We start from the raw sequence: 22,182 nt of genomic DNA on the forward strand, positions 1-22,182 counted from the left end.
ATGATTAAAATGTGAAACATCCTTTGCCTGACAACTCCCTGCTGTCTTTTATCTTAGTTAATAGATATTTGTCAGCTTGCACATTTTGTTTCTGATATGCTAAAAAAACCTCTTGGTGTATGATTTTTTTATTTCTTGACACTTGCACATAAATGGATCAAAAAGTATGTTTGCCTAGAAAAATTTACCCAAAAATGCAAAACAGGTTTTCAATGACTTTAGATTTCCTGTAAGGTAGAAATAATACATTGTCCACTTAGATGCCCATCCATGTTTCTAACCCAAGCTCAGAGCTGGTAGAAGAAACTTGGAACAGTCCCAAGTGAATATGGGAAGCCAGAGCAGTAATGACATTCAAGATTTCTCAGAAATAGTCCTAAGTGGGAGCCTCTAATCCTACCTGGACAGTGCTTTTTTGCAGGCTTCTCAGCATGAGTCCAAACCTCACAAAGCACTTTCAAACACTGGGTTTGCCCAGTGCCACAAGTATGGCAGTAGGTTCAGCAGGCCAGATACAGGGGCCATGTGAATAGTAGTAAAAACAAATCAAGGACCAGATGCTGAGATTTCCCCTTGTGTCCAACAGCTGGAAGAATAAGTAGTTGAACTCTAAGTAGTTTTCCGCTTCTTGGCAGATGGCCGTTCAAATACATCTCGTACCCCGGCTGCCTTTTGTTTAAAGAACTTTGTATTCTGGGCACTCTCTTGGCCCCATGCTGAGTCAAAGGAGGTGGTGTCTTGATCCACGAGGTGGGTGTATTTGGTACGACCAGAGCGTCCAAAGTTCTTGACCTGTATGGATAGATGATGAGTTATATCACCAGATTTATCATGGTCCGGCCTCAATATGTTCCTTTTCTCTCATGTCATTAAGGTTCCCCATACCTGCATGACTTTGGGAAGAATGGTTTTGTTGAAATGATCCTCCAGGGTAGGTGCGCTGAAATCTCTCTTGTATACTTCTTCATCCTCATCCTGTAAAAAAGAGTCTTATCAGTCTTGTGGTTTTATTTCTCATGTATCACTCATTTTTTAAACCATTTAAAATTATTTTTATTTATTTATTTGGGCAGCATATGGGAGCTTAGTTCTCTGACCAGGGATTGAACCCACATCCCACCCTACAGTTTAAGCACAGAGTTGTAACCACTGGACCCATCAGGGAAGTCCCTCAAACTACAAATTCATTAAATTGTACAACAAAGGATAAAAAGAAACCAGAGGGCATTGAACCTACTGGACCAAAAGCTTACATCAAGTTAAGGAGATGATACTCCTTGTTTTCCTTTGTGTTGTCTTTTTCCTTCTTAAATGTAGCTATTTCCTGAAGGTTGGTTATCTTCTTTTCACTCAATATGTTCATTCACTCACATGATTTCAACTTCATACAGGCCTCTCAAATCTCCAATCCTGATTCTTCTACTGCCCAATATATATCTTAGGTATTGTTGGGATTTCAAACTCACAACTAAAGTGAAAACTACATCCCTGAAATTTTCCAAATCAGCCTCTCCCTGACTTAATTTCTGTAATAGGACCAACATTCTCTCTAGATTCTCTTTATTTGGTTATTACAGTTTTTCCCTGCAATCAACCTTACACATTTCTTTAAATTAATGTGTTTTGTTTCCTAAAACACAATCTTCATTATACCTTTGTCCTGCTCAAAAACTTTCAGAGGTTCTCTGTTTTATTAAATAAGCATAATCCCTGTGTGTACTGCTGCTGCTAAGTTGCTTCAGTTGTGTCCGACTCTGTGCGACCCCATGGACTGCAGCCTGTCAGGCTCCTCCGTCCACGGGATTTTCCAGGCGAGAGTACTGGAGTGGGTTGCCATTGCCTTCTCCACCTCTGTGTACTAGTCAAGGCCAAATGCTACATAGCCTTAATGTACTCCTTGCCTTGACAGACGATACTTTCTGCCTCCATTTCTTCTGGTTCTTTTACATGGAATATCTTCCTACCACTGAATGTCAGGAAGTTTATACATCTTACATGTCATCTCCTTGATATCCTTTTCAATCCTACCAAATATAACACCTCTCTCTTCAGAAGTCCTTTAGTATGTTCATTCTTCCTTATGTTACAGTATGTATTTGCCTTAGCTCTATTATTAGATTGTAAGCCTTCTGAGGGCAAGGAGCTATGGCTGTGTTAAACAGTACTACCCTTCATACACTAAATGCTCAAAGGTTTACTTAATGAACTGTATAAAACAACTATAGAGAATAGTTTCAAATCAACATATAAATACAACTATAATGTTATGATACAGACCATAAACATATGTACTGAAAGAATTAAAACAGTACCATCTTAAGGAAAGTTTCACGGAAGAGCTGAATCCTTTAACTGAACAGTTTTGGGATACTCTCTTCCCATCAGCTCTTGAAAGGCCCAATTTAAAGGTAGGCCTTTCATGAGACCAATTTTTCTCCTTGTTAGAGCCTAAAAGTCCCTCATTTAATCTCAGACGCTATTTCCACTTCACCCTCCTCGTCCAGATGAGAAGAGTTGATATTTGAGTATGTGTACCAAAAGACTTTCACATGAACCTTTCCTTATGTATCTTAGGAATGCACTGGTTCTCTAAGGAGCTTGATTATTAAAACTGTTGAAATGCTAAAGCAATGATATTTTATGACTTTGAAGCAATCTAAGAAGTAATTAATAATCTCCACTGACTCCTATCTAGAAAGCTACGTGGGCTGGAAAACTACATAATAAGCAAATATTTCCTGCTGACTAGATAAGACTGATTTTGGTGGGAGAAGAATAAGGAATCCTCCTTATTTTTACAATTTTTTAAAGTGTTACAATTTTACTGGTATCTACAGCAAAAGGCAGGAATTTAGCTGCAGTGGAGATACTAAGGTTTGCTAAACAACATCTCAAAAAGCTAGATTACTTTTTGATACAAACTTCTTTAATATCAGGAAATAATTTAACAAACCACATGCCATTGGAGTAATAAATGTCATCAATTCTCCCATTTCCTTTCCTGCTATCTCTCTATTAAGGAATTACCACTAGTGCTAATCCAAATAATTTGGAAGCAGTCCTTTTCATTTTATACAGGGTTAACAGACTGCTGTTTTGACTTATATAAAGATCAGAGATCATGGCATTACAAATAATGGTTAGATAATTAACAACTTTTGGGTCAGATTTAGTCACTTTCTGTCCGCTGAGAAGGAAGTGAATTCAACTTAAATCACCCAAACATGAGTTAATGTAAAGCTCTTTGCAGAGCTTGGTTTTCTCATAATCAAAATCTCTCAGCTATGAAAAATGATATCTAAGTGATCTGGGGGACCTAAATCGTCTAGTCTAGTCTAGTCTAGATCACTCTCTGTTTCACTTCCTCAATTCTGCTGTTACATCATTTCCTCCTGAGAGCTGGGGCCAAAAGGGAACAGTTGCTGCCATTTCTGAAATCCTGCTGCCAATGCTTTCCTCTGATTTTATATTCTTCACAGGCAAAAAGCAAATAAGAAAGCTGACCACTGGTAAGTAGAAGTAACATCCCAGGATGAGGAAAATGGGGGTTATTCCAGTCTCTTTTCACTTCTTACCATGAAGAAGGCACCCCGGTGATAATACTTCTGTAGGAACTTATATTTGCCCTTAACAGCTTTGTTGGTAATGACTTTGCCATTTGCCCGAAGCTCAGCTCGCCTCTCTTCCTCAGTTAGGTTTCTCATTCGTTCAATTTCTGCTTTCTCCTTCTCAAGTCTGTTCAGAGAATGAAAACTATTTATTAGTTTCCTTTTAGTTTCATAAAGACCCAGTTATCTGAATATGACACAGTCCCACCTCCTTTCAAGCATTATTTATCTTCATTGATTCTAGTTACTATCTGTTAAGGAATTAAGATTGGAAGTTTAATAAATGAAAAGGTCAGGTAGTCTTCATTACACTCGCAAGACCTGGTACTGCAAACTTCTGAAAGTTTATTCTAGTCTTTTTGAGGTTCAGACATACCACTACTGCTTGATTTTATAACATTACGAATTTCCCTTCCCTGAAGAGCCTTCTTTGTTTAAAAAAAAAAAAAATCAGAATTAAATTCTGTAGAAGACTTGACTGGTATTTTTTAAATAATGTGCTTACATATCACAAACCAAGGGTCACCATCATTAACTAGATTACAGCAGTTTTAACCTTTTTTAGGGGGTAGAGAGTCATAAGTCCCTTTTCTTCAAAAAAAAAAAAAGCATTCCTAGTAGTTTTTAGGAATTGGGTGGTGCAGCTCCAAGATGATTTTGGTCTAACTGAGTGTGGTAGAGGAACTGCATAGCAACCTACAAAATTGTGAGAAATAATTGTTTTAACGTCAACTTACTTTTGGGTTGGGTTGTTATGCAACAACAGAAAACTGATTACAGGTAGTTAACTAGTTTGTGTCTACTAGGAAACTACTAAAGGGAGTATCAGCTGCACTCTTACCATGGAGAAACACTGACAAAATGTGTTTCTCTTTCCTGATTTTATTATAATAAGCCACCTTCCAGTTATGGGGAACACACCTAGCTGTAGGAACCCTAAAGAAAGCTAGAATGGAACTCACAGTAGGTGTGGAGCCTAAGAGCTACCCTACTAGGAATATGACCACCCAGTAGTATTACGCTCTAAGCTCATCCTGTTACTCACGCTTCTCTGTCTTCTCTGTCCCTCTTGATTCTCTTTAACTCCCGAACTTTCCAGGCCTCATATTCCTCCTCATCATTTTCATCATCAGTATTGAGTGCATCCAGGGCAGCCAGAGACCGCTTGTTCTCCTCCAGCTCTTTCTTGGTTTCCTCCTCTACAATCTGGATAGGGAGAACAATTCAACGGTTGGACTTCCTTATTCTCCCTCAGACAGACCGAAACACACAACTCCTCACACTCAATCCTCACAGCCACGCCCAGCACCTTGAGTGTGTACTTGCGCCTCTCCTCAGCCATGTGTTTGGCCTCCTGCTCCAGCTCCTTCTGTTTCAATGCTTCAGCCTCACGTTCTTGAACCGTCACCCGGTCCTTCCTGCAGCACAGAGGTCCTGTTAATTGCCCAAAGTCCTTAGAGTAGTGCTCTCTGTTCCCTAAATCAAGTCTCATTCAAACCAGACAAAGCCAAATGGTCTCTGGCTCTATTATTTGCAAAGAGCTAAAAGTGGGAATCATTTCCAGTCTTTAGAACATCAAAATTCCATTATCTTTGAACTGCCTGAATATCAAGAAACCTGCTGGACTGTAGGATTTCTAGCCATTAGGAAAGGAATAGGAATTTGCTCTTAAGCTTGATTTTGTATTTAAAATAAGACCTTGGCAAGTGTGTTTTCTTTAAGTGGAAAAGGAGATGTGAAAATGAACTCAGACTGCCACCAAGATGCGTGTGTGTGTGCTCAGTCGCTTCACTTGTGTCTGACTCCTTGCGACCCCATGGACTGTAACCTGCCAGGCGCCTCTGTCCATGGGATTCTTCAGCAAGAATACTGCCATGGGTTACCATGCCTCTTCCCCCTGGAAGAGGATCTTCCCAACCCAGGGATCGAACCCATGGCTTCCGCAATGGCAGGTGGGTTCTTCACCCACTGAGCCACTTGGGAAGCCCAACACCAAGATACTCCTCAGCAAATGCTCTGCTGAGCTGGGGCACTGGGCAGAAGATTTTTACTTAGTGCCTACATTTCAGAAGAGCATGAGCGAGAAGAGGCTTCCGTCTTCAGACCCAGGAAGCAGTAATTATGTGGATTCAGGCCTGGTTTGTGAAATACTTACTTCCGAATGAAGACTGGCTTAAGGCGAGGCTCCATCTCATCCTCACTGTCTGTGTACTCCTCATACTCAGACTCTGATTCGGACTCCTCCCCAGAACGTCCCTCGTCTTCCACCTCCATGACTTCCAGCTCTTCATTTTTTCTCTCCTGTGCTCTTTGGCGCATCATGCCACGGCGCCGCTCTATTTCCTATCAAGTTACATGTCCAAACCAGTCAGCCAAATGGCCTGTGCTGTGCGGTTGCTTTTTATTCTTACCTCATCAAGCTCAATAAATTCTGGTTGAGTAAATGCAACTTAGTACCACTCTATTTCAATCCTATCCAAAACAAGTAGGGAACACTGGATCAGACTTCTGCCAAAAGCAGATATCTTGCGCTTCTAAGGCCTCAACAAAGGAGCACTGGCCCTAATTTCTTCTTCCACCCAGAAAGAACTTCCCACTTTCCTTAATCATACCTCTTCATCAATCTCTTCTTCCTCTTCTTCACTGCTATCTTCTCGTTCCATGCGCCAAGGATCTCCTTCTACTTCGGAGTCACTTTCTCCAACCACTTCAGGCTCCACTATTTTCCGATGTCGAGCCAATCTGAAAGACAGTGTCCGACTGTAATACCAACTTCACAAAAAGGACATTTCCTTAGTCACAGAGCACCAGGACATTATGTTTCCTTTTATTAGTACTGAAGCCTTGAGATGAGGAAACTGAGGTGCAGATTAAAGAAACTAACTCAGTGTCAGAAGAAATAGTCAAGTTGGATCTAAAACATTACATGTATGCTGAGGCACACTGGGGCACTGTACCAAGCTTAGATGGGTGCACTGGGATATACTGTAAAGCTCAAAGTAGTTGAGTTTCAACGGCAGATCACATTATGTTTCCTTTCAATGGTATTGTGTGTTTATAAAACTTTTTTTGGGCTGCTGTGATAAAAAGCAAGTTCTGCATGAAAGTCAATATAGAACAGGAAATGAGTGACTGTGCCAATGTGACTCTAAGGTTTGAGAAGTTAGTGCCCAAGAGGCACACAAACCGCAAAAGTAATTGTGGTTATGTAAAAATGAAATAAAAATGTTTTTTCTTTTATAGGTATTAAAGTTTTTAAGTACCTAAGTTGCTAGGACATAAATATTTATTAAATTACTTAGCTCTAACTACTTAATAAAGAGAATTGTTTGGGCCCAGAGGCTCTGTGAAAAAACTCCTGAGACTATGTGAACTGTGAAAGTTGGGAACCTTTGGCTACTCTGTAAGGTAATGTCTCAGTCAATACAAAATAAAAATCCCTCGTTGGAAGGGGTCCCTTTCTGACATGAGACCACTCATCAGTCCTTTTCTCCTACTTTATCAGTATCATTTCTCCTCCTTAGCTTTTAGAATAACTACCTGGAAAAGATCAATTTCTCAAATTTTAGAAAACATCTCTGTGCAAAAAAGACCCCTCAACAAACCAACCAGCGATCTGTGCTTTCAATCCCCTTAATGAATCATTTTCCAAACCCCACTCTGCTTTAGTTTCCTGGCTTGTAAAAATGGGGATAATCATACCCTCATAAAGTCATTATGTGGATTACAACAATTAGTTAAAGTAATATACCAGGAACAGTGCCTGGTGCACAGGAAGTGCAACTCAAGTATTAGCAGTTATTGCTGGGTTCATGCCCAGGATAACATAACCCTCGTCATTACCTCTCCTCCACATCTTCACTAATACGGTTCTGCAAACGCCGCAGCCGAGGGTCACTAGATGAATCCTCCTCCTGTTCCTCGGGCTCTGCTTCTTGTTCTTTGGCTTTCTTAATGAACTGAAACTCTTCATCCTCCTCATCTGAGGACTCCATAGGGGCATAGTCTGGCCTCTTTCCCGACACATAACGTTTTACCTTCACTTTTTCCATCGAAATCTCACCTGGGTAAGAAACAGAACTTACGTTTCAGTAACCTCTTTCCCAGTGTCCCTCAACCCTTGGCCTTTCCAGGTAAAAAAGCCCTGTATTCCTGGCAAACCAAGTCCAAGCAGGAGAAGGAGCCCTGACCCAACCATCTATTCAACTACATCTTTTTCCTACAAAGGCCAAGGCATGAGAAGGCGTTCCTGTGAACACCAAAACTAATAATGAGGTTTAGCTTGGGTACAATGAGTGGAGGAAGGGTGGGCAGTGGAACAATACAAAGTCCCTCCTAATAGGGAGACTACATCCACCTGTTTATATGCTTAAGTGAATTATTTGTTTAACAGTGCCCAGCACACAGTAAGGGTGACTTCAGTCGGAATATAAAATTAAAATAGTGTTCAGTCATTCTTTTAGTTCCTCAAGGTATTTCTCTGGCAGTCTTTATATAATCTATTACCACATAATTCCATCTTCTAATCTTTATTTCTACCTTTTCTTTTAGCTTATGTGCTACCAAACCTGCAAGAGTAGATTATATTTCTTTTACAAATACCAACAATTCCAATGAACAGAAAATCAGTGAAAACTAAGCAACACATTTTCTAAGAGGAATACAACCTGGATAACCAAGCTGGACAGTTCAAGGGAAAACTTTAGGTGGACTTCACTTACAAACATAGATACAGGCAACATAAAAACTAACCAAGAAGCCCCTCTAAGCTATAGGGACATAATTAAAATTTAGCCCAGGACTACAAGGATGGCTTAACCTTAGAAAATTAACAGGGGAAAAAGTAATATACTTTTTAAAGTTTATATACTTGCAGTCACACAATCTTAACAATAGATACAGCAAACATTATATTTAATGATAAAATATTAGAAGCACTCCTTTAAAAAACAGTAGGCATCGTTAGGTTGTCCCTATCATACCTTCTAATCAACATTGTATTATGGTTTCAGGGCAATAAGAAAAGAAAGAGATAAAAGGTAAGAATTAAAAAGGAAGAAACTGCCACAATTTGCAGCCAATATGATTACTTACGTAGAAAATACAAGATAACCAGAGAAGCTTAAAAACAAGTGGAAAGGTGTATAAATGCTAGATAAAAATAAATGTACCTGTACATTGGCTACATATAATTAGAAAATACAGTTTAAAAATTCTATTTACAATAGCAACTAATCTATAAGATACTAAGAAGTAAATTCAACAAGTGATGTGTGAGGCTATAGGAGGAAAAATATATAATTTTTTTAAAGATATAAAAGATCAAAATAAATGAAGAAATGTATCATGTTCAAAGATGAGAAGATGGCAACTGTGCCCAAGTAAATCAATAAATGTGTGCTCTATAATTTTAATGTAATTTCATTAAGAGCTGTCCCCAGGCTGATTCTAAAATCATACGGAAGAACAGGAAGTCAAAAAGAGCCGAGACAATTCTGAAGAACAAGGTGAGGTAAAAGACCTTAACAGACACCTTGCCAAAGAAGATATACAGATGGCAAATAAGTATGTGAAGAGATGGTCCACATTTTATGTCTTCGTGCATGCTCTGTGGCTTAGTTGTGTCCGACTCTTTGCGACCCCACGGACTGTAGCCTGCCAGGCTCCTCTGTCCATGGGGATTCTCCAGGCAAGAATACTGGAGTGAGTTGCCATTTCCTCCTCCAGGGCATCTTCCTCACCCAGGGATCACACCTTTGTCTTCTTCATTGGCAGTATTTTTTTAAACTACCTGGGAGGCCCTTATATGTCTTCAGGGAATGCAAATTAAAAAAAAAAAAATACAATGAGATGTTGCTACACACAGAATGGCCAAAATCTAGAGCTCTGACAATACCAAATGCTGGTAAGAATGTGGAGCAACAGGATCTCTGATTTATTGTTGGTGGGAGTGCAAAATGGCACAACCACTTTGGAAGATAATTTGGTGGTTTCATACAAAACTAAGCATACTCTTACCATATGATCTAATTTCTGCTCTTTGGTATTTATACAAAGGAGCAAAACACAAAAACCTGCATAACTGCCAAAACTTGTAAGCAACCAAGGTGTCCTTCACGAGGTAAATGGATAAATAAACTATGGTACATCCAGATGATGGAATATTACTCAGCAATAACAAAACAAAAAGAGCTATCAAGCCATGAAAATACATGCAGGAACCTTAAATGCATATTACTAAGTGAAAATACTGTGTGATACCATAATGATGGATATATATCCCTATACATTTGTCCAAATCCATAGAATGTACATCAGAGTGAATCTTAATGTAAACTACCGACTGAATGATAAATGATGTGTCAATGTAGATTCACACTACCCTAGTAGAAATTTTTACACAAGTGTACTAAAGAGACATGTTTAAGCACTATTTGTAAAAGGAAAAAAAGTAACAAAACGACAACTAAATGTCCCTCAACAGGGATCAAACTGTGGTTTAATTATACAATGGAACTTATAAGCAGTTAAAGGGGCTTCCCTGGTGGCTCAGAGGTTAAGAATCCACCTGCCAATGAAGGAGACACCGGTTCTATCCCTGGGTAGGGAAGATCCCCTGGAGAAGGAAATGGAAACCCACTCCAGTAATCTTGCCTGGGAAATCCCAAGGACAGAGGAACCTGGTGAGTTACAGTCCCATGGAGTCCCAGAGTCAGACAGGACTTAGCAACTAAACAACAAGCAGTTAAAATGAATGAATAAGACCTTCATGTATCCAAAGGACACTTCTCCAAAGTCATGTTGACTTAAGAAAAAAACAACAAAAGGCAGAATGCACAAAGATAGATACTGTATATTTAAAAGATAAAAAGAACTGACATTATTTTCCAAATACTTTACTGAAAAAACTCAGACTTTCAGTCTGACTCCCCAAACAAGTACAGTTTTCCTTCATCCATCTGCACTCATTAGAATCCTACCCATCCTTTAAAGATCAAGTTAAATATTCCAATCTGAAGAGATTATTTCTTCTCTGACCTCCCAAAGCATTTCGTTTATATCACCTATGTGACAGGTTTTATAGGTGGGAAAGACCATAAACTTGTTCAGAATGTGCCTCTTCTTACACATCTCACAGACTATGAGTTCCTTAACCACTGTTTTACACCATTCTATATTCAATTTAACTAATACAGTCACTGCGATGGCTGAAAGGGATAAAAAGTTTTAAGATAGAGTTCCTGCCTCAAGTAGGTTATTAACTTACGATGTAGCAGACGGAGGTGGACACGTAATTACAGTGATACGAGTTATAAAAGCACCATAAACAGACAATGGACAACAAAATGTATGCCACACACGCCACGCAAATAGCAGGCATTCACTATATTAGCTTAACTTATTGGTGGAGGAGAGAGCACACAGGTTCTACTAACGAGATGAGTTCTAAGTAGCAACGCGATCGGATCCGATTTTGACAGGGAAAGTAGAAGAAACAGGGGCAGGGTCTTAAGGATCGCTGGGGATAAGGTGCTGGGCCCGGGGTAAGTTTGGAATATGCTGACGAAAGAGATAAGATCCGACTGGAAAACCGCTCAACACAGTACCTTTCTCATTGCGAACCGGGACGGCCCCAGCCGTTGACTGAATGGGCGGTTGTTTCATGAGTGAGCTTGGGACAGACATGTTGACGACAGCGTCGGTGACTCCCGAAAGTCGACTGATTTCAAAGTGAACAGCTACAACGTCAACGAACAGATAAAACCCTCTCCTCCTAGGACCACTGCAAACTGCGGCGCGACTGATAGAAACACCACCTACGGCTAAGCTAGAATAACCGGAAGTATACGACCAGAGGATTGTGGGATTGTGGAGGACTTCTAGACGCCTACGACTAGAAGGTGGAGTCTGTTACTGCGCATGTTCGTAGGCTGCCCTGGCATTGTCAGTCTCGCAGTGTTTGTACTCGTCGTCCCGGCGGAAGTGGGTTCCACTGGGATTTGCTGTTAAGATCCTGCGACGAGGGAAGTCTCAAGTTAAGGTTTTGTTCGTTAGGTTGGTCTAAACCCGAGTATTACAGGGTAGTGATGAATAATGAAACTCAGGAGATAATGAACTGCAGTTTGTAAAGACTGTCAAATTTGAAAGCTCAGAGTTTAATTGGAATAGAAATCCCGTTAACAGCACTTGATTAGCTCAGTTGATGAGGCTGAGCGGATTGTGGTAAGGTATTTTTTGGTCACTTGAGGGCAAGTGGTGGTAATTTAGGCCAGTGGCAAGAAAAAAAAATCCCCCAAGAGGCTTAGAATAATGTCTGAAATCCGAACACTATTAAGAAATCCGAACACTATTAAGCGTTCCAGTTCTGTCCATTTCTGGAGACTGCCTATTATAACATATTCCTGGCTGGAATGTTTGTATATGAGTCCGTAAGTAATTATTAAGCACTTGTGTTTACATCACTTAGATCTCTCTAAGGAATATGGAATATTGTTAAAAGGCTCGTGTCCTCCAGGAACTTGAATTTTATTTAGTAAGCCTTAATGGGAGGCCTGCTAAGTCGCTTCAGTCGTGTCCGACTCTATGTGACCCCATAGACGGCAGCCCACCAGGCTCCCCCGTCCCTGGGATTCTCCAGGCAAGAACACTGGAGTGGCTTGCCATTCCCTCCTCCTATGGGTGAAAGTGAAAGTGAAGTCGCTCAGTCGTGTCTGACTCTTAGCGACTCCATGGATTGCAGCCCACCAGGCTCCTCCATCTATGGGATTTTCCAGGCAAGAGTACTGGAGTAGGGTGCCATTGCCTTCTCCAATGGGAGACCTGGCATGCTGCAATTCATGGGGTTGCAAAGAGTCGGACACGACTGAGCGACTGAACTGAACTGAAAGGGTTTATAGAATAGGAACAAATAGACCCAATTTTCTGGGTGGATCGTGTTAAAAAAAACAGGCTAGTTGGTAGAACACATGCATTGTAGAAAAGGTATAACTTCTGTGTAGGGAGAGAAGGGACAGTGTGAGCAAAGTCTTGAAGTCCAGAAATATGGCATTATATCAGGCGCTGTGAAAAGTTTGATTTTATCAGTAATTTTTGAGTCTAGGAGTGAAAATTGCTGAAGTGAACTTTCCTGAAGGTACTGTTAGTAGCATTACTTCTCGAGTAGTTTCACCTGTTCTACAGTTGGGCCTCAGCTGGGAGAAGAAATAAAATTGGGCAAGTCTCAATCAAAGAACAGTGCACGACCAAGTTTTGAGCTACAAAGGACTGTAAAAGTAGCGTTGATAGAAATTTGTATCGTAAATTTATCAGCTCCAAACTATGCTATCCCGAGTGAGTAAATCTGACGGGAAGGCAATTCTTTCTGCTCTTGGCAACCCATAAAATAGAAAACCACAACAACAAAACAACTTTTAATATGGCAACGACTAAAATACAGTGTCCTAAAATCTTATTTATGGTGCTTTGTGATGCAAAAGTTATTTAAGACTTTCCCCCTGTCCTTGGGCTTTGTAAGGTCATCACTAGAATCTTAGTTAACTGGTGGGTGAAGTTTAAACCACATTATCAGCTCTTGGGGGGAAAAAAATCAAAATACTTCCCTTCCTAGGAAGAAGAGAATACGGTAGCCATAGGGCATAATTTTCTGGTGGGAGGATCACAAGGAATCATCGGGTCGAGGTAAAGCCTGCAGGTTGATTTCATTTCTTCTCTAGTTCATCTGGCCAACTAAATGCCCCTGAATCTTTTCCAGGCTCACATTGCTAGGCGAGGTGGTTTTTCTTTAGGAGAAGCCCAAGTGTTTTTCAAAGTAAGATACAGGCATCAGCAGCGTCAAAAACCACCGGGATCCAAGGTAAAAATGGCGATTCGGTCCCTTCGCTTCCCTAAAGAATTTGAGTTTGGGGTGAGGCTGGCAAGCTTGCGTACCTAGGCGAAAATGTAACGCCCCGTGCCCCTTTCCCCCTCCCGTCGGCTGGGATCAGCGCCCGCCTTCGCCGCCCGAGCCTCGCGGGCGCGGGGCTCTTCCTCGCCCCTCCCATCACCACTCTTCCCCGCCTCTCGCCGCAGTCTTGGCGGGAAGACGCCAGGGGCTACGCTGCGGAAAGATGTCTGGGTCCCGCGCGGAGGCTGAGCAGAAGGGGGACTCCAGACAGCGACTTCAGGTGAATGTTAGAAACGGCTTGTCCCTTTCGGGTGTGTTGCTGCCTCATTCTTCGTGAGGGATATGCCTGGCGTAGACCGGGGAGGACTTGCCAACCGGCACCTCCTCGCTGCAAAACTATTTCCTGCTCTTTGGGGCATCTCTCAGTGTAACGGGTTTTGGGTTTTTCCGGGTGTTGCTTCAACAGATAGGCAGGGATGCCTGTCCTGGTTTTCCTCTGTGGAAACTGGGCCCTTAGCCCCAAGGAAGATGCCTGTCAGTAACCCCAGAAATAGTGTCAGGCTGGGATCAGGAAGTCTGCGTTTATTATTGCAGTCGTTTTGGTCAGTTCCCCACTCTTGGAACAATTCCAGTTACTCAGTTTCCTAATAACAAATTGCAGTCATTTTTATTATTGGTCTGGCGGACTCATGGGTCAGTGCCCAGTATAATAATTCTATTTAGGTTAATGAATTAGGTATCTAGATTTTGGAGGGGAAAAAAGTTTCCTTACAGGCTGTCAGCTGGGATTTATGCTGTTATTTTGAAATAGGAATTAGATTTATTTACACAAATCTCGGGGACTTCTCAGGTGGTGCTAGTGCTAAAGGACCTGCCTGAGAATGCGGGAGACCAGAAGAGAAGTGGGTTCAATCCCTGGGTTGGGAAGATAACCCTGGAGGAGGGCATGGCAACCCACTCCAGTGGTCTTGCCTGGAGAAACCCATGGATTGAGGAGCCTGGTGGGCTGTAGTCTATAGGGTTGTAAAGAGTAAGAAAAGGCTAAGGACCTGGAATTTTAATACTGTTTTCCTTTATTGACCTGAATAGGTGAATGAATATAAGGAAAACCAAAACATCGCTGATATATCCCTGAGACCGGTACAGACTACAGTTTTAGGAGTAACAGCTAAGGTGTGTCTTGTCCCCTTTTCACTCAGTAACTACAATACAGGCCAACTTAAGCGCCCCAAATCTCTATTAGATAAGAATTCTAACAGTGAAGTGACATGTAAGAAATCTAAGAAAGCTGAAATAAAGAGAAGTTGCAGAAGGATTTTAACTCCAAAGATGGAAGCCACATCTTCCAAGGAAGAATCCACTCTGCAAAAATCATCCTTGGATGTTCATGCTGAAAGCAACAAGTGGCAGTACAAGAGCCCTTCAGATACTGTGGTTCTCAGTCCTGATACAGAAAGCAGCCAGGAAGGAGACAGTGACGAAGACACCACACCAGGCCTGGTAAGGATCTAATTACTAGCTTATTCAAATTTTCATGTTTAAAAATTTGGAGCTTTGTTAAGCTATGGTTATCAAGGGCCTCTTTAGCTTAAACAGATTATTTTATCATCTAATTTATATTTAAGTGAAATTTTATTTTTTAAATGTACAACAGGTAATTTCCTTGGTTTTATTTGGCTCTTGTTTTTTTTCTCTTTTGGGGGGGCTCTTGGTTTTGATTTGTGAAGGAGAGGATTGACTTTGCTTCTCTTTCTTTCTCAGTTTGCTGCACTTATTTTTGAGCTTACTCCTACTTAAGGGCGTCTTGCTCGCCTTTGCATGTTTATGCATAGTATACCAGAAGAAGTTGACTTGTAAAGGACATATAGTACTTGAGTAACTCTTGATGTTAAGGTGGGAAAATCATCATTAATTGACTGCATTGATGTGCTGAATAATTCCCTTAATTACTTAAAGGAGACAAACGATGGAGTAGAGAAGATACATGAAAAACAATAATTCTGTTTGAAATGATAGTTCGAATCAGTTTAAGGAATTAAGCATCTAATTCTTTTGGCTCTTATTGCCTACCAGGAATGTTGTACTTCATTTAAAGTGACAAGTTTTATGACCCTGTCACATGGTAAGAAGTAGATGGAACTGGAACAGAAAATGATGGTAGGGAAAGGGAGATAGGATAATTGAGGAGGTGTTGTAATGAACTAGGACCTGTGGTGGCACAGTGTGGGTTAAGTCAGAAATGCATTGGACAGGGGCTTGGAAGTCTAGGTTTTAGGCATGGCCACTCCTAAGAAACCTTGTACCTTTAAGCAAGTCACTTCTGTGGTGAGAGAATTAGATAAGATTGATAGTTCTCAAACTTTAGCCTGTGTTAGAATTACCTGGGGGGCTTGTTAAAACCCTATTGCAGGGCTTCACCACCTGTTTCTGATTCAGAAGTTTTGAGTGAGGGTTGAATTTGAATGTCTAAAATAGTTTCCTAGCGACTGGTCCAGGACTGCACTTTGAGAGCCAGTGGACTGGATTGTCTCTTTTTGCCTCTTAGACTCTAAAATTCTGAGTATTTGAGGCTTAATATAAAGCAGATTTTGTTTTGATGTAAAATAAATAGGGCTTCTGCCTATGGCTCAGCGGTAGAGAATCTGCCTGCCAATGCAGGACACTCGGGTTCAATACCTGGGTTGGGAAGATCCCCTGGAGAAGGAAATGGCAATCCACTTCAGTATTCTTGCCTGGAAAATTCCTTGGACAGAGAAGCCTGGCGGGCTACAGTCCATGGGGTCTCAAAAGAGTCAGACACGGTTCAGCAACTAAACAACAACAACAAGTAGGGTCAGAAATTAGAACGTGAGATAGTGACTACTGGAGATAGTCAAACAGGTCATAGATGCTCAGCATACATTTTCTTACAACAGGCTGAAAGATCTCACATCTTTTTTAGAACATTTCATTCTTTTTTTCTCTTCCCTTTCATTAATTATCGTTTGGGGGTAAAAATTTATGGTACCATGGTTTAGGATCAGTATTTAGTTTATAAGCTTTTTTCTTTCTAAATGAAGGATGGCTTTTGTCACATCAAAGACATATAATGATGTATAATGTCCCTCAGTTTGTGTTGTTAAGTCAGTAGGTTGTGTCTGACCCTTGGTGACCCCATGGACTGCAGCCTGTCAGCCTCTTCTGTCCATGGGATTTCCCAGGCAAGAATTACTGGGGTGGGTTGCCATTTCCTTTTCCAGGGGATCTTCCTGACCCAGGGATTGAACCCAAGTCTTCTGCTTTGGCAGTGGATTCTTTACCACTTAGCCACCTGGGAAGCCCTCAGTTTGGGTTTATCTGCTATTTTCTCATGATCAGATTAAGATTTTGCATTTTGGGGAAGGATACCACAGAAGTGAAGGTGCCCTCCTCAGTGTATCATATCAGAGTGTACATGATGTTGATATTTTACTGGTGATGTTGACCTTCATCACTGCTACAGTGGTGTCTGCCAGGATTTCCCAGTGTAAGCTTAGTATTTTTCCCTTGGTAATTACTGAATGCTTTGAGGAAGGTACTTTGAGACTATGTGAATATCCGGTTTCTGTCATCAAGCATATATTTATTTCTTTATTAAGACAGAATTCACATAACATATACTAAAGTGTATAATTCAGTGTTTTTTGTATATATACATGAAGCTGTATAGCCATCATCACTCTCCAATTTCATAAATTTTTATCACTCCAAAAAGAAACTGCATACCTGTCAGTAGTGATTATAAACCCTCCCCCTCCCTCTCTCAGCCTTGGAAAACCACTTACCTACTTTCTGTCTCTATATATTTGCCTATTCTGGACATTTCATATAAATGGAATTATACAGTATATGGCTTTTTTGGTCTGGCTTCTTACATTTAGCATGTTTTCAGGGTTCATTCATGTAGCATGTATTAGTACTTCATTTCCTTTCATGGCTAAATACTATTCCATTGTATGGACATACCACATTTTGTTTATGCATTCATCAGTTGATGGACATTTGAGTTGTTTTCACTTTTTTTTTTTTTTGCTGTTAAGAATAATGCTGCCATGAGCATTTACTTGTGAGATTTTATGTGATGTTTTCCATTCTCTTGGGTGCACACACACACCTTGGAGCGAAATAGGGTAACTGTGTTTAGGTTTTTGAGGCATTGTCAAATTGTTTTCCAAAGTGACTGCCCCATTTTTACATAACCAATAGCAATGTATATATTAAAAAAATCCAATCTCTGTATACCCTCAGCAATACTTATGTCTTTTGTAACATTTTTGAAATTTTTAATTGAAGTAAAATGCACAATGTAAAATTTAGCTCTTTGCCATTTTTAAGTGTACAATTCAGTAGTGTTATGTAAATGTATATAGTTGTAAAACCAGAACTCTTCATCTTGCAGAACTGAAACTATACTCATAAGGGTTTCCCAGGTGCCACTTGTGGTAAAGAACCTGCCTGCCAATGCAGGAGACGTAAGAAATGCAGGTTTGATCCCTGGGTTGGGAAGATCCCCTGGAGAAGAGCATGGCAACCCATTCCAGTATTCTTGCCTGGGGAATCCTCAGGGACAGAGGAGCCTGGTGGGCTACAGTCCATAATGTCTCAAAGAGTCGGACACGACTGAAGTGACTTAGCACACATGCCCATACCCATTAAAGAACTCCTCATTCTCCAGCTCTTCAGCCCCTAACCAGTCTACTTTCTGTCTCTATGGATTTGACTACTGTAGGTACCATGTATAAGTGGAAGCATACAATGTTTGTCTTTTTGTGACCGTTATTTCACTTAACGTAAAGTCCTTAACTATTTTGGTTATAGCCTTACTAGTGGATATGAAGTGGTATCTCATTGTGGTTTTGATTTGCATTTTTCTAATGACTAATGATGTTGAACATCTTTACATGTGCATACTTGCAATTTGTACTTTGGAGAAATGTCTATTTAAGTCATTTGCCTATTTAACAAATTAGGTTGTGCACATTTGAGTCAGTTCTAAAGAGGTGGATGAACCTAGAACCTATTATACAGAGTGAAGTAAGTCAGAAAGAGAAATACAAATATTGTATACTGATGCCTTGGAGAAGGCAATGGCACCCCACTCCAGTACTCTTGCCTGGAAAATCCCATGGACGGAGGAGCCTGGTAGGCTGCAGTCCATGTGGTCGCTAAGAGTCAGACGCGACTGAGCGACTTCACTTTCACTTTTCACTTTCATGCATTGGAGAAGGAAATGGCAACCCACTCCAGTGTTCTTGTATGGAGAATCCCAGGGACGGGGGAGCCTGGTGGGCTGCCGTCTATGGGGTCACACAGAGTCGGACACAACTGAAGCGACTTAGCATAGCATAGCATAGCATACTGATGCCTATATATGGAATCTAGCAAGTTGGCACTGATGAATTTATTTTCAGGCAGCAATGGAGGAACAGAGAAAACAGACCTATGGACGTTGGGGGAGAGGAGGAGGGAGAAGGTGAGATGTATGGAAAGAGCAACATGGAAATTTACAATACCATAAGTAAAAAAGATAGCCAATGGGAATTTGCTGTGCGACTCAGGGAAGGCAAACGGACTCTGTGACAGGCTGAAGGGTGGGATGGGAGGGAGGTTTAAGAGGGAGGGGACGTGGATGTACCCAAGGCTGATTATTGTTGATGTATGGCAGGAAACCACAAAATTCTGTAAAGCAGTTACCTTCAATTAAAAAATTAAAAAGAATTAAGTTGTCCTTTTTTTTCTCTCTTTTTATTGTTAAATTGTAAGAGTTCTTTATATATTCTGGACATTGGATCTTTACTAGGTATATTATTTGCAAATATTTTCTCCCATTCTAGGACTTTGTTTTCACTTTCTTGACAGTGTCCTTTGTACAAATGTTTTGAATTTTAATTTAAATTAAAAAATTTTATTTTATTTTTGGCTGCTCTATACGTTTTTGGTCTTCATTGCTGTGCGTGGGCTTTCTCTGGTTATGGCAAATGGGGACTACTCTTTGTTGTGTGTGGGCTTCTCATTGTGGTTTCTCTTGTGGGGCATCGGCTCTAGGCACACAGGCTTCAGTGGTTGTGACACTTGGCTCGGTAGTTGTGTTGCACAGATCTGGTTACTCCATGGCATGGGGGATCCTCTGGAACTAGGGATCGAACCCATGTCCCCTGTACTGGCAGACAGACTCCCAACCCCTGGACTACCAGGGAAGTCCTTAAATTTAATTGTTAAAAACGTTATCAGTAGTTTTGAGTCCAGTTTATTTTTTCTTTTGTTACTGATGCTTTGATGTCATATCTAAGAAACCATTGGCAAATCCAGGTTTATAGAGATTAACACGTCTATTTTCTGAGAGTTTTATAGTTTGGGTTTTAAATTTAAGTCTTTGATCCATTTTGAGTTAGTTTTTATATATCACATGAGATAAGGATCCAAATTCATACTTTTGCATGTGGATATACATTTGTCCTAGAGCAATTTGTTGTCAAAACTCGTCTTTCCCACTGAATGGTCTGGATTTCCTTAATGAAAATAAATTAACCATAGGTGTATAGATTTATTTCTAGACTCAGATTTATTCAGTTGATCTATCTGCCTATCTGAATGCCAGTACCACACTCTTTTAAATACTGTTAATGTTCTTTAGTCGCTAAGTCGTGTCCGACTCTTTGTGACCCCATGAACTGCAGCACACCAGGCTTCTCTGTCCAACACTTTCTCCCAGAGTTCACTCAGACTCATGTCCATTGAGTCAGTGATGCCATCCAACTTCTCATCCTCTGTCACCCCCTTCTCCTCTTGCCCTCAATCTTTCCTAGCATCAGAGTCTTTTCCAGTGAGTCAGCTCTTTGCATCAGGTGGCCAAAGTACTGTAGCTTTGTACTAAGTTTTGAAATCAGGAAGTGTGAGTCTTGTAACTTGATTCTTTTCAAGATTGTTTGGCTATTATGGGTTCCTTTCATTTCCATATGAATTTTAGGATCAGCTTATCCATATTTGCAAAACTGACATTTAAAATTTTGACAAGAGATTGTACTGAATCTATAGATCAATTTGGGGAATACTGCCATTTTAAAAATAGTAAGTATTTCAGTCTATGAACATGAGCTGTCTTTCCACTTATTTAGATTTTCTTTAATTTCTTTCAGTGTTTTATAATTTTCTGTGCACAAGTCTTGCACTTCTTTGGTTAAATTTGTGTCAAAGTATATTCTTTTTTAAAAATTTTTTCTATGTATTTGTGGCTGTACTGGGACTTTGTTGGCTGTGTATAGCTGTGGGCTTCTCATTGCAGTGGCTTGCTTTGTTGTGTCTTGAGGGCTTAGTTGCCCTGCAGCCTGTGGGATCTTCCTGCATGAGGGCTGGAACCCACGTCCCTTTGGCAGGCAGACACCCACACTGGACCACCAGGGAAGTCCCCAAAATATATTATTCTTTTTGATACTATTCTGGTATTTGTTTCTTAATTTCATTTTCTGATTGTTCATTGCTAATGTACAGAAACACAACTTATTTTTATATATTGATCTTGTATCTTACAACTTTGCTGAAATTGTTTACTCTCATTTTTTTGTGTGTGGATTCTTTTTAAGATTTTCTACAGATAAGATCATGTCATTGGCAGTAAAGATTGTTATATTTCTTCCTTTTCAATCTGGATGTCTTTTATTTCCTTTTTTGCCTAATTCCCCTGGCTAGAACTTCCAGTACAGTGTTGAATAGAAGTGGTGAGAGACATATTTATCTTGTTCCTGAGTTTAGGGGAAAAGCTTTCAGTCTCTCACTGTTAAGTATGATGTTAGCTGAGAAACGTATATTTCTTGAAATTTTTATTTCGAAGTGCTTAACAGATTCATAGGAATTTGCAAAAATAGTACAGAGTGGTTTTATTTACCCTTCACCCAGTTTTTCCCCAATGAGTACATCTTATTTTATTTTTGATCAGTTAGTTAACTCTTTTGGCTGTGCCACACAGCTTGTCGCATCTTAGCTCCCTGGCCATGAATCGAACCAGAGCAGTGACAGTGCAGAGTCCTAACCACTAGGCAACCAGGAAATTTCCCCCAGTGAGCACATCTTAAATAACTACATTGCAGTATCAAAACCAGGAAATTCATACTGGTGCTAGGTGTGTGTTCCGTTCTGTATCTTTTTATCGCATGTGTAGATTCATGTAACCACCACCACAAAAGTGATACAGAACTGTTCCATCTCTGCAAAGATCTCCTTTCGACTACCCCTTTATAGTTAAGGCTATGGCCCTCCTTCCCACCAGCCTTAACCCCTGGCAACCACTGATTTGTTTTCCATCTCTACACTTCTGTCATTTGGAGAACATTATATATGTGTTCATACAGCTGGTAAATTTTTGGCATCAGCACATTTTTAATTCAAGTTATTTTTCTTTTGTTTTCTAAAGGTAGCGTTTTCCCTCTTATTTTATATTTGCAGTAACTGCTCAAATGTCTCTGAAGATAAAACATTAATGGGATTAAAAACATTTCTATTTCCTATAATATATATTTACTTTGAGAACCCACTTTGATATTCTTTGCTTGGTCTTTGATGTTGCAAGTCCTGGAGGGGCAGATAATGGGTAGGAATAGTTTGAATGATGCATACCTCGAAAAAAGTCTTATTTTTCTTAATAAATTTTCTTATTTTTTCCTGTGGTAATTAGAATCA

The 22,182-nt window shown here is 40.3% G+C and overlaps 2 protein-coding genes across 13 annotated transcripts in view; one reads left to right on the forward strand and one right to left on the reverse strand.

Annotated features, from left to right (window-relative positions):
- Window positions 1-112: 112 nt before the first annotated feature.
- Window positions 113-11,479, reverse strand: MFAP1 (microfibril associated protein 1). Its single transcript, XM_055556266.1, has 9 exons — window positions 11,216-11,479; window positions 7,452-7,671; window positions 6,221-6,350; window positions 5,764-5,951; window positions 4,918-5,026; window positions 4,654-4,814; window positions 3,576-3,735; window positions 886-975; window positions 113-792 (listed from the first exon to the last, which is right to left on the reverse strand). Exons 1-9 carry the CDS (start codon window positions 11,292-11,294, stop codon window positions 610-612), a joined length of 1,320 nt encoding a protein of 439 aa, XP_055412241.1. The 5' UTR covers window positions 11,295-11,479; the 3' UTR covers window positions 113-609.
- Window positions 11,480-11,491: 12 nt separating this feature from the next.
- The window catches only part of WDR76 (WD repeat domain 76), a 54,186-nt gene continuing 43,495 nt past the window's right edge, over window positions 11,492-22,182 (forward strand). The window contains exons 1-4 of one of the 12 annotated variants that reach the window (XM_055556261.1): window positions 11,492-11,509; window positions 13,360-13,461; window positions 13,677-13,771; window positions 14,581-14,991. In XM_055556261.1, the coding sequence (XP_055412236.1) occupies window positions 13,715-13,771; window positions 14,581-14,991 (468 nt within the window). In that variant the 5' untranslated portion in view covers window positions 11,492-11,509; window positions 13,360-13,461; window positions 13,677-13,714. The other 11 variants (XM_055556255.1, XM_055556256.1, XM_055556258.1 and 8 more) reach the window with 11 other exon arrangements.

This window comes from Bubalus kerabau, chromosome 19 (genome assembly GCF_029407905.1).
Source record: "Bubalus kerabau isolate K-KA32 ecotype Philippines breed swamp buffalo chromosome 19, PCC_UOA_SB_1v2, whole genome shotgun sequence".
Lineage (NCBI taxonomy): Eukaryota > Metazoa > Chordata > Mammalia > Artiodactyla > Bovidae > Bubalus > Bubalus kerabau.

What these genes read in the sequence shown, in the direction of transcription:
- MFAP1 (XM_055556266.1), bottom strand. Translation starts at nt 11,294, where the DNA reads ATGTCTGTCCCAAGCTCACTCATGAAACAACCGCCCATTCAGTCAACG. An exon ending in AAGAAGAGATTGATGAAGAG is followed by an intron (nt 5,952 to 6,220) that starts GTATGATTAAGG and finishes GTAACTTGATAG; the next exon opens with GAAATAGAGCGGCGCCGTGG. An exon ending in ACCGGGGTGCCTTCTTCATG is followed by an intron (nt 976 to 3,575) that starts GTAAGAAGTGAA and finishes TCTTTTTTACAG; the next exon opens with GATGAGGATGAAGAAGTATA.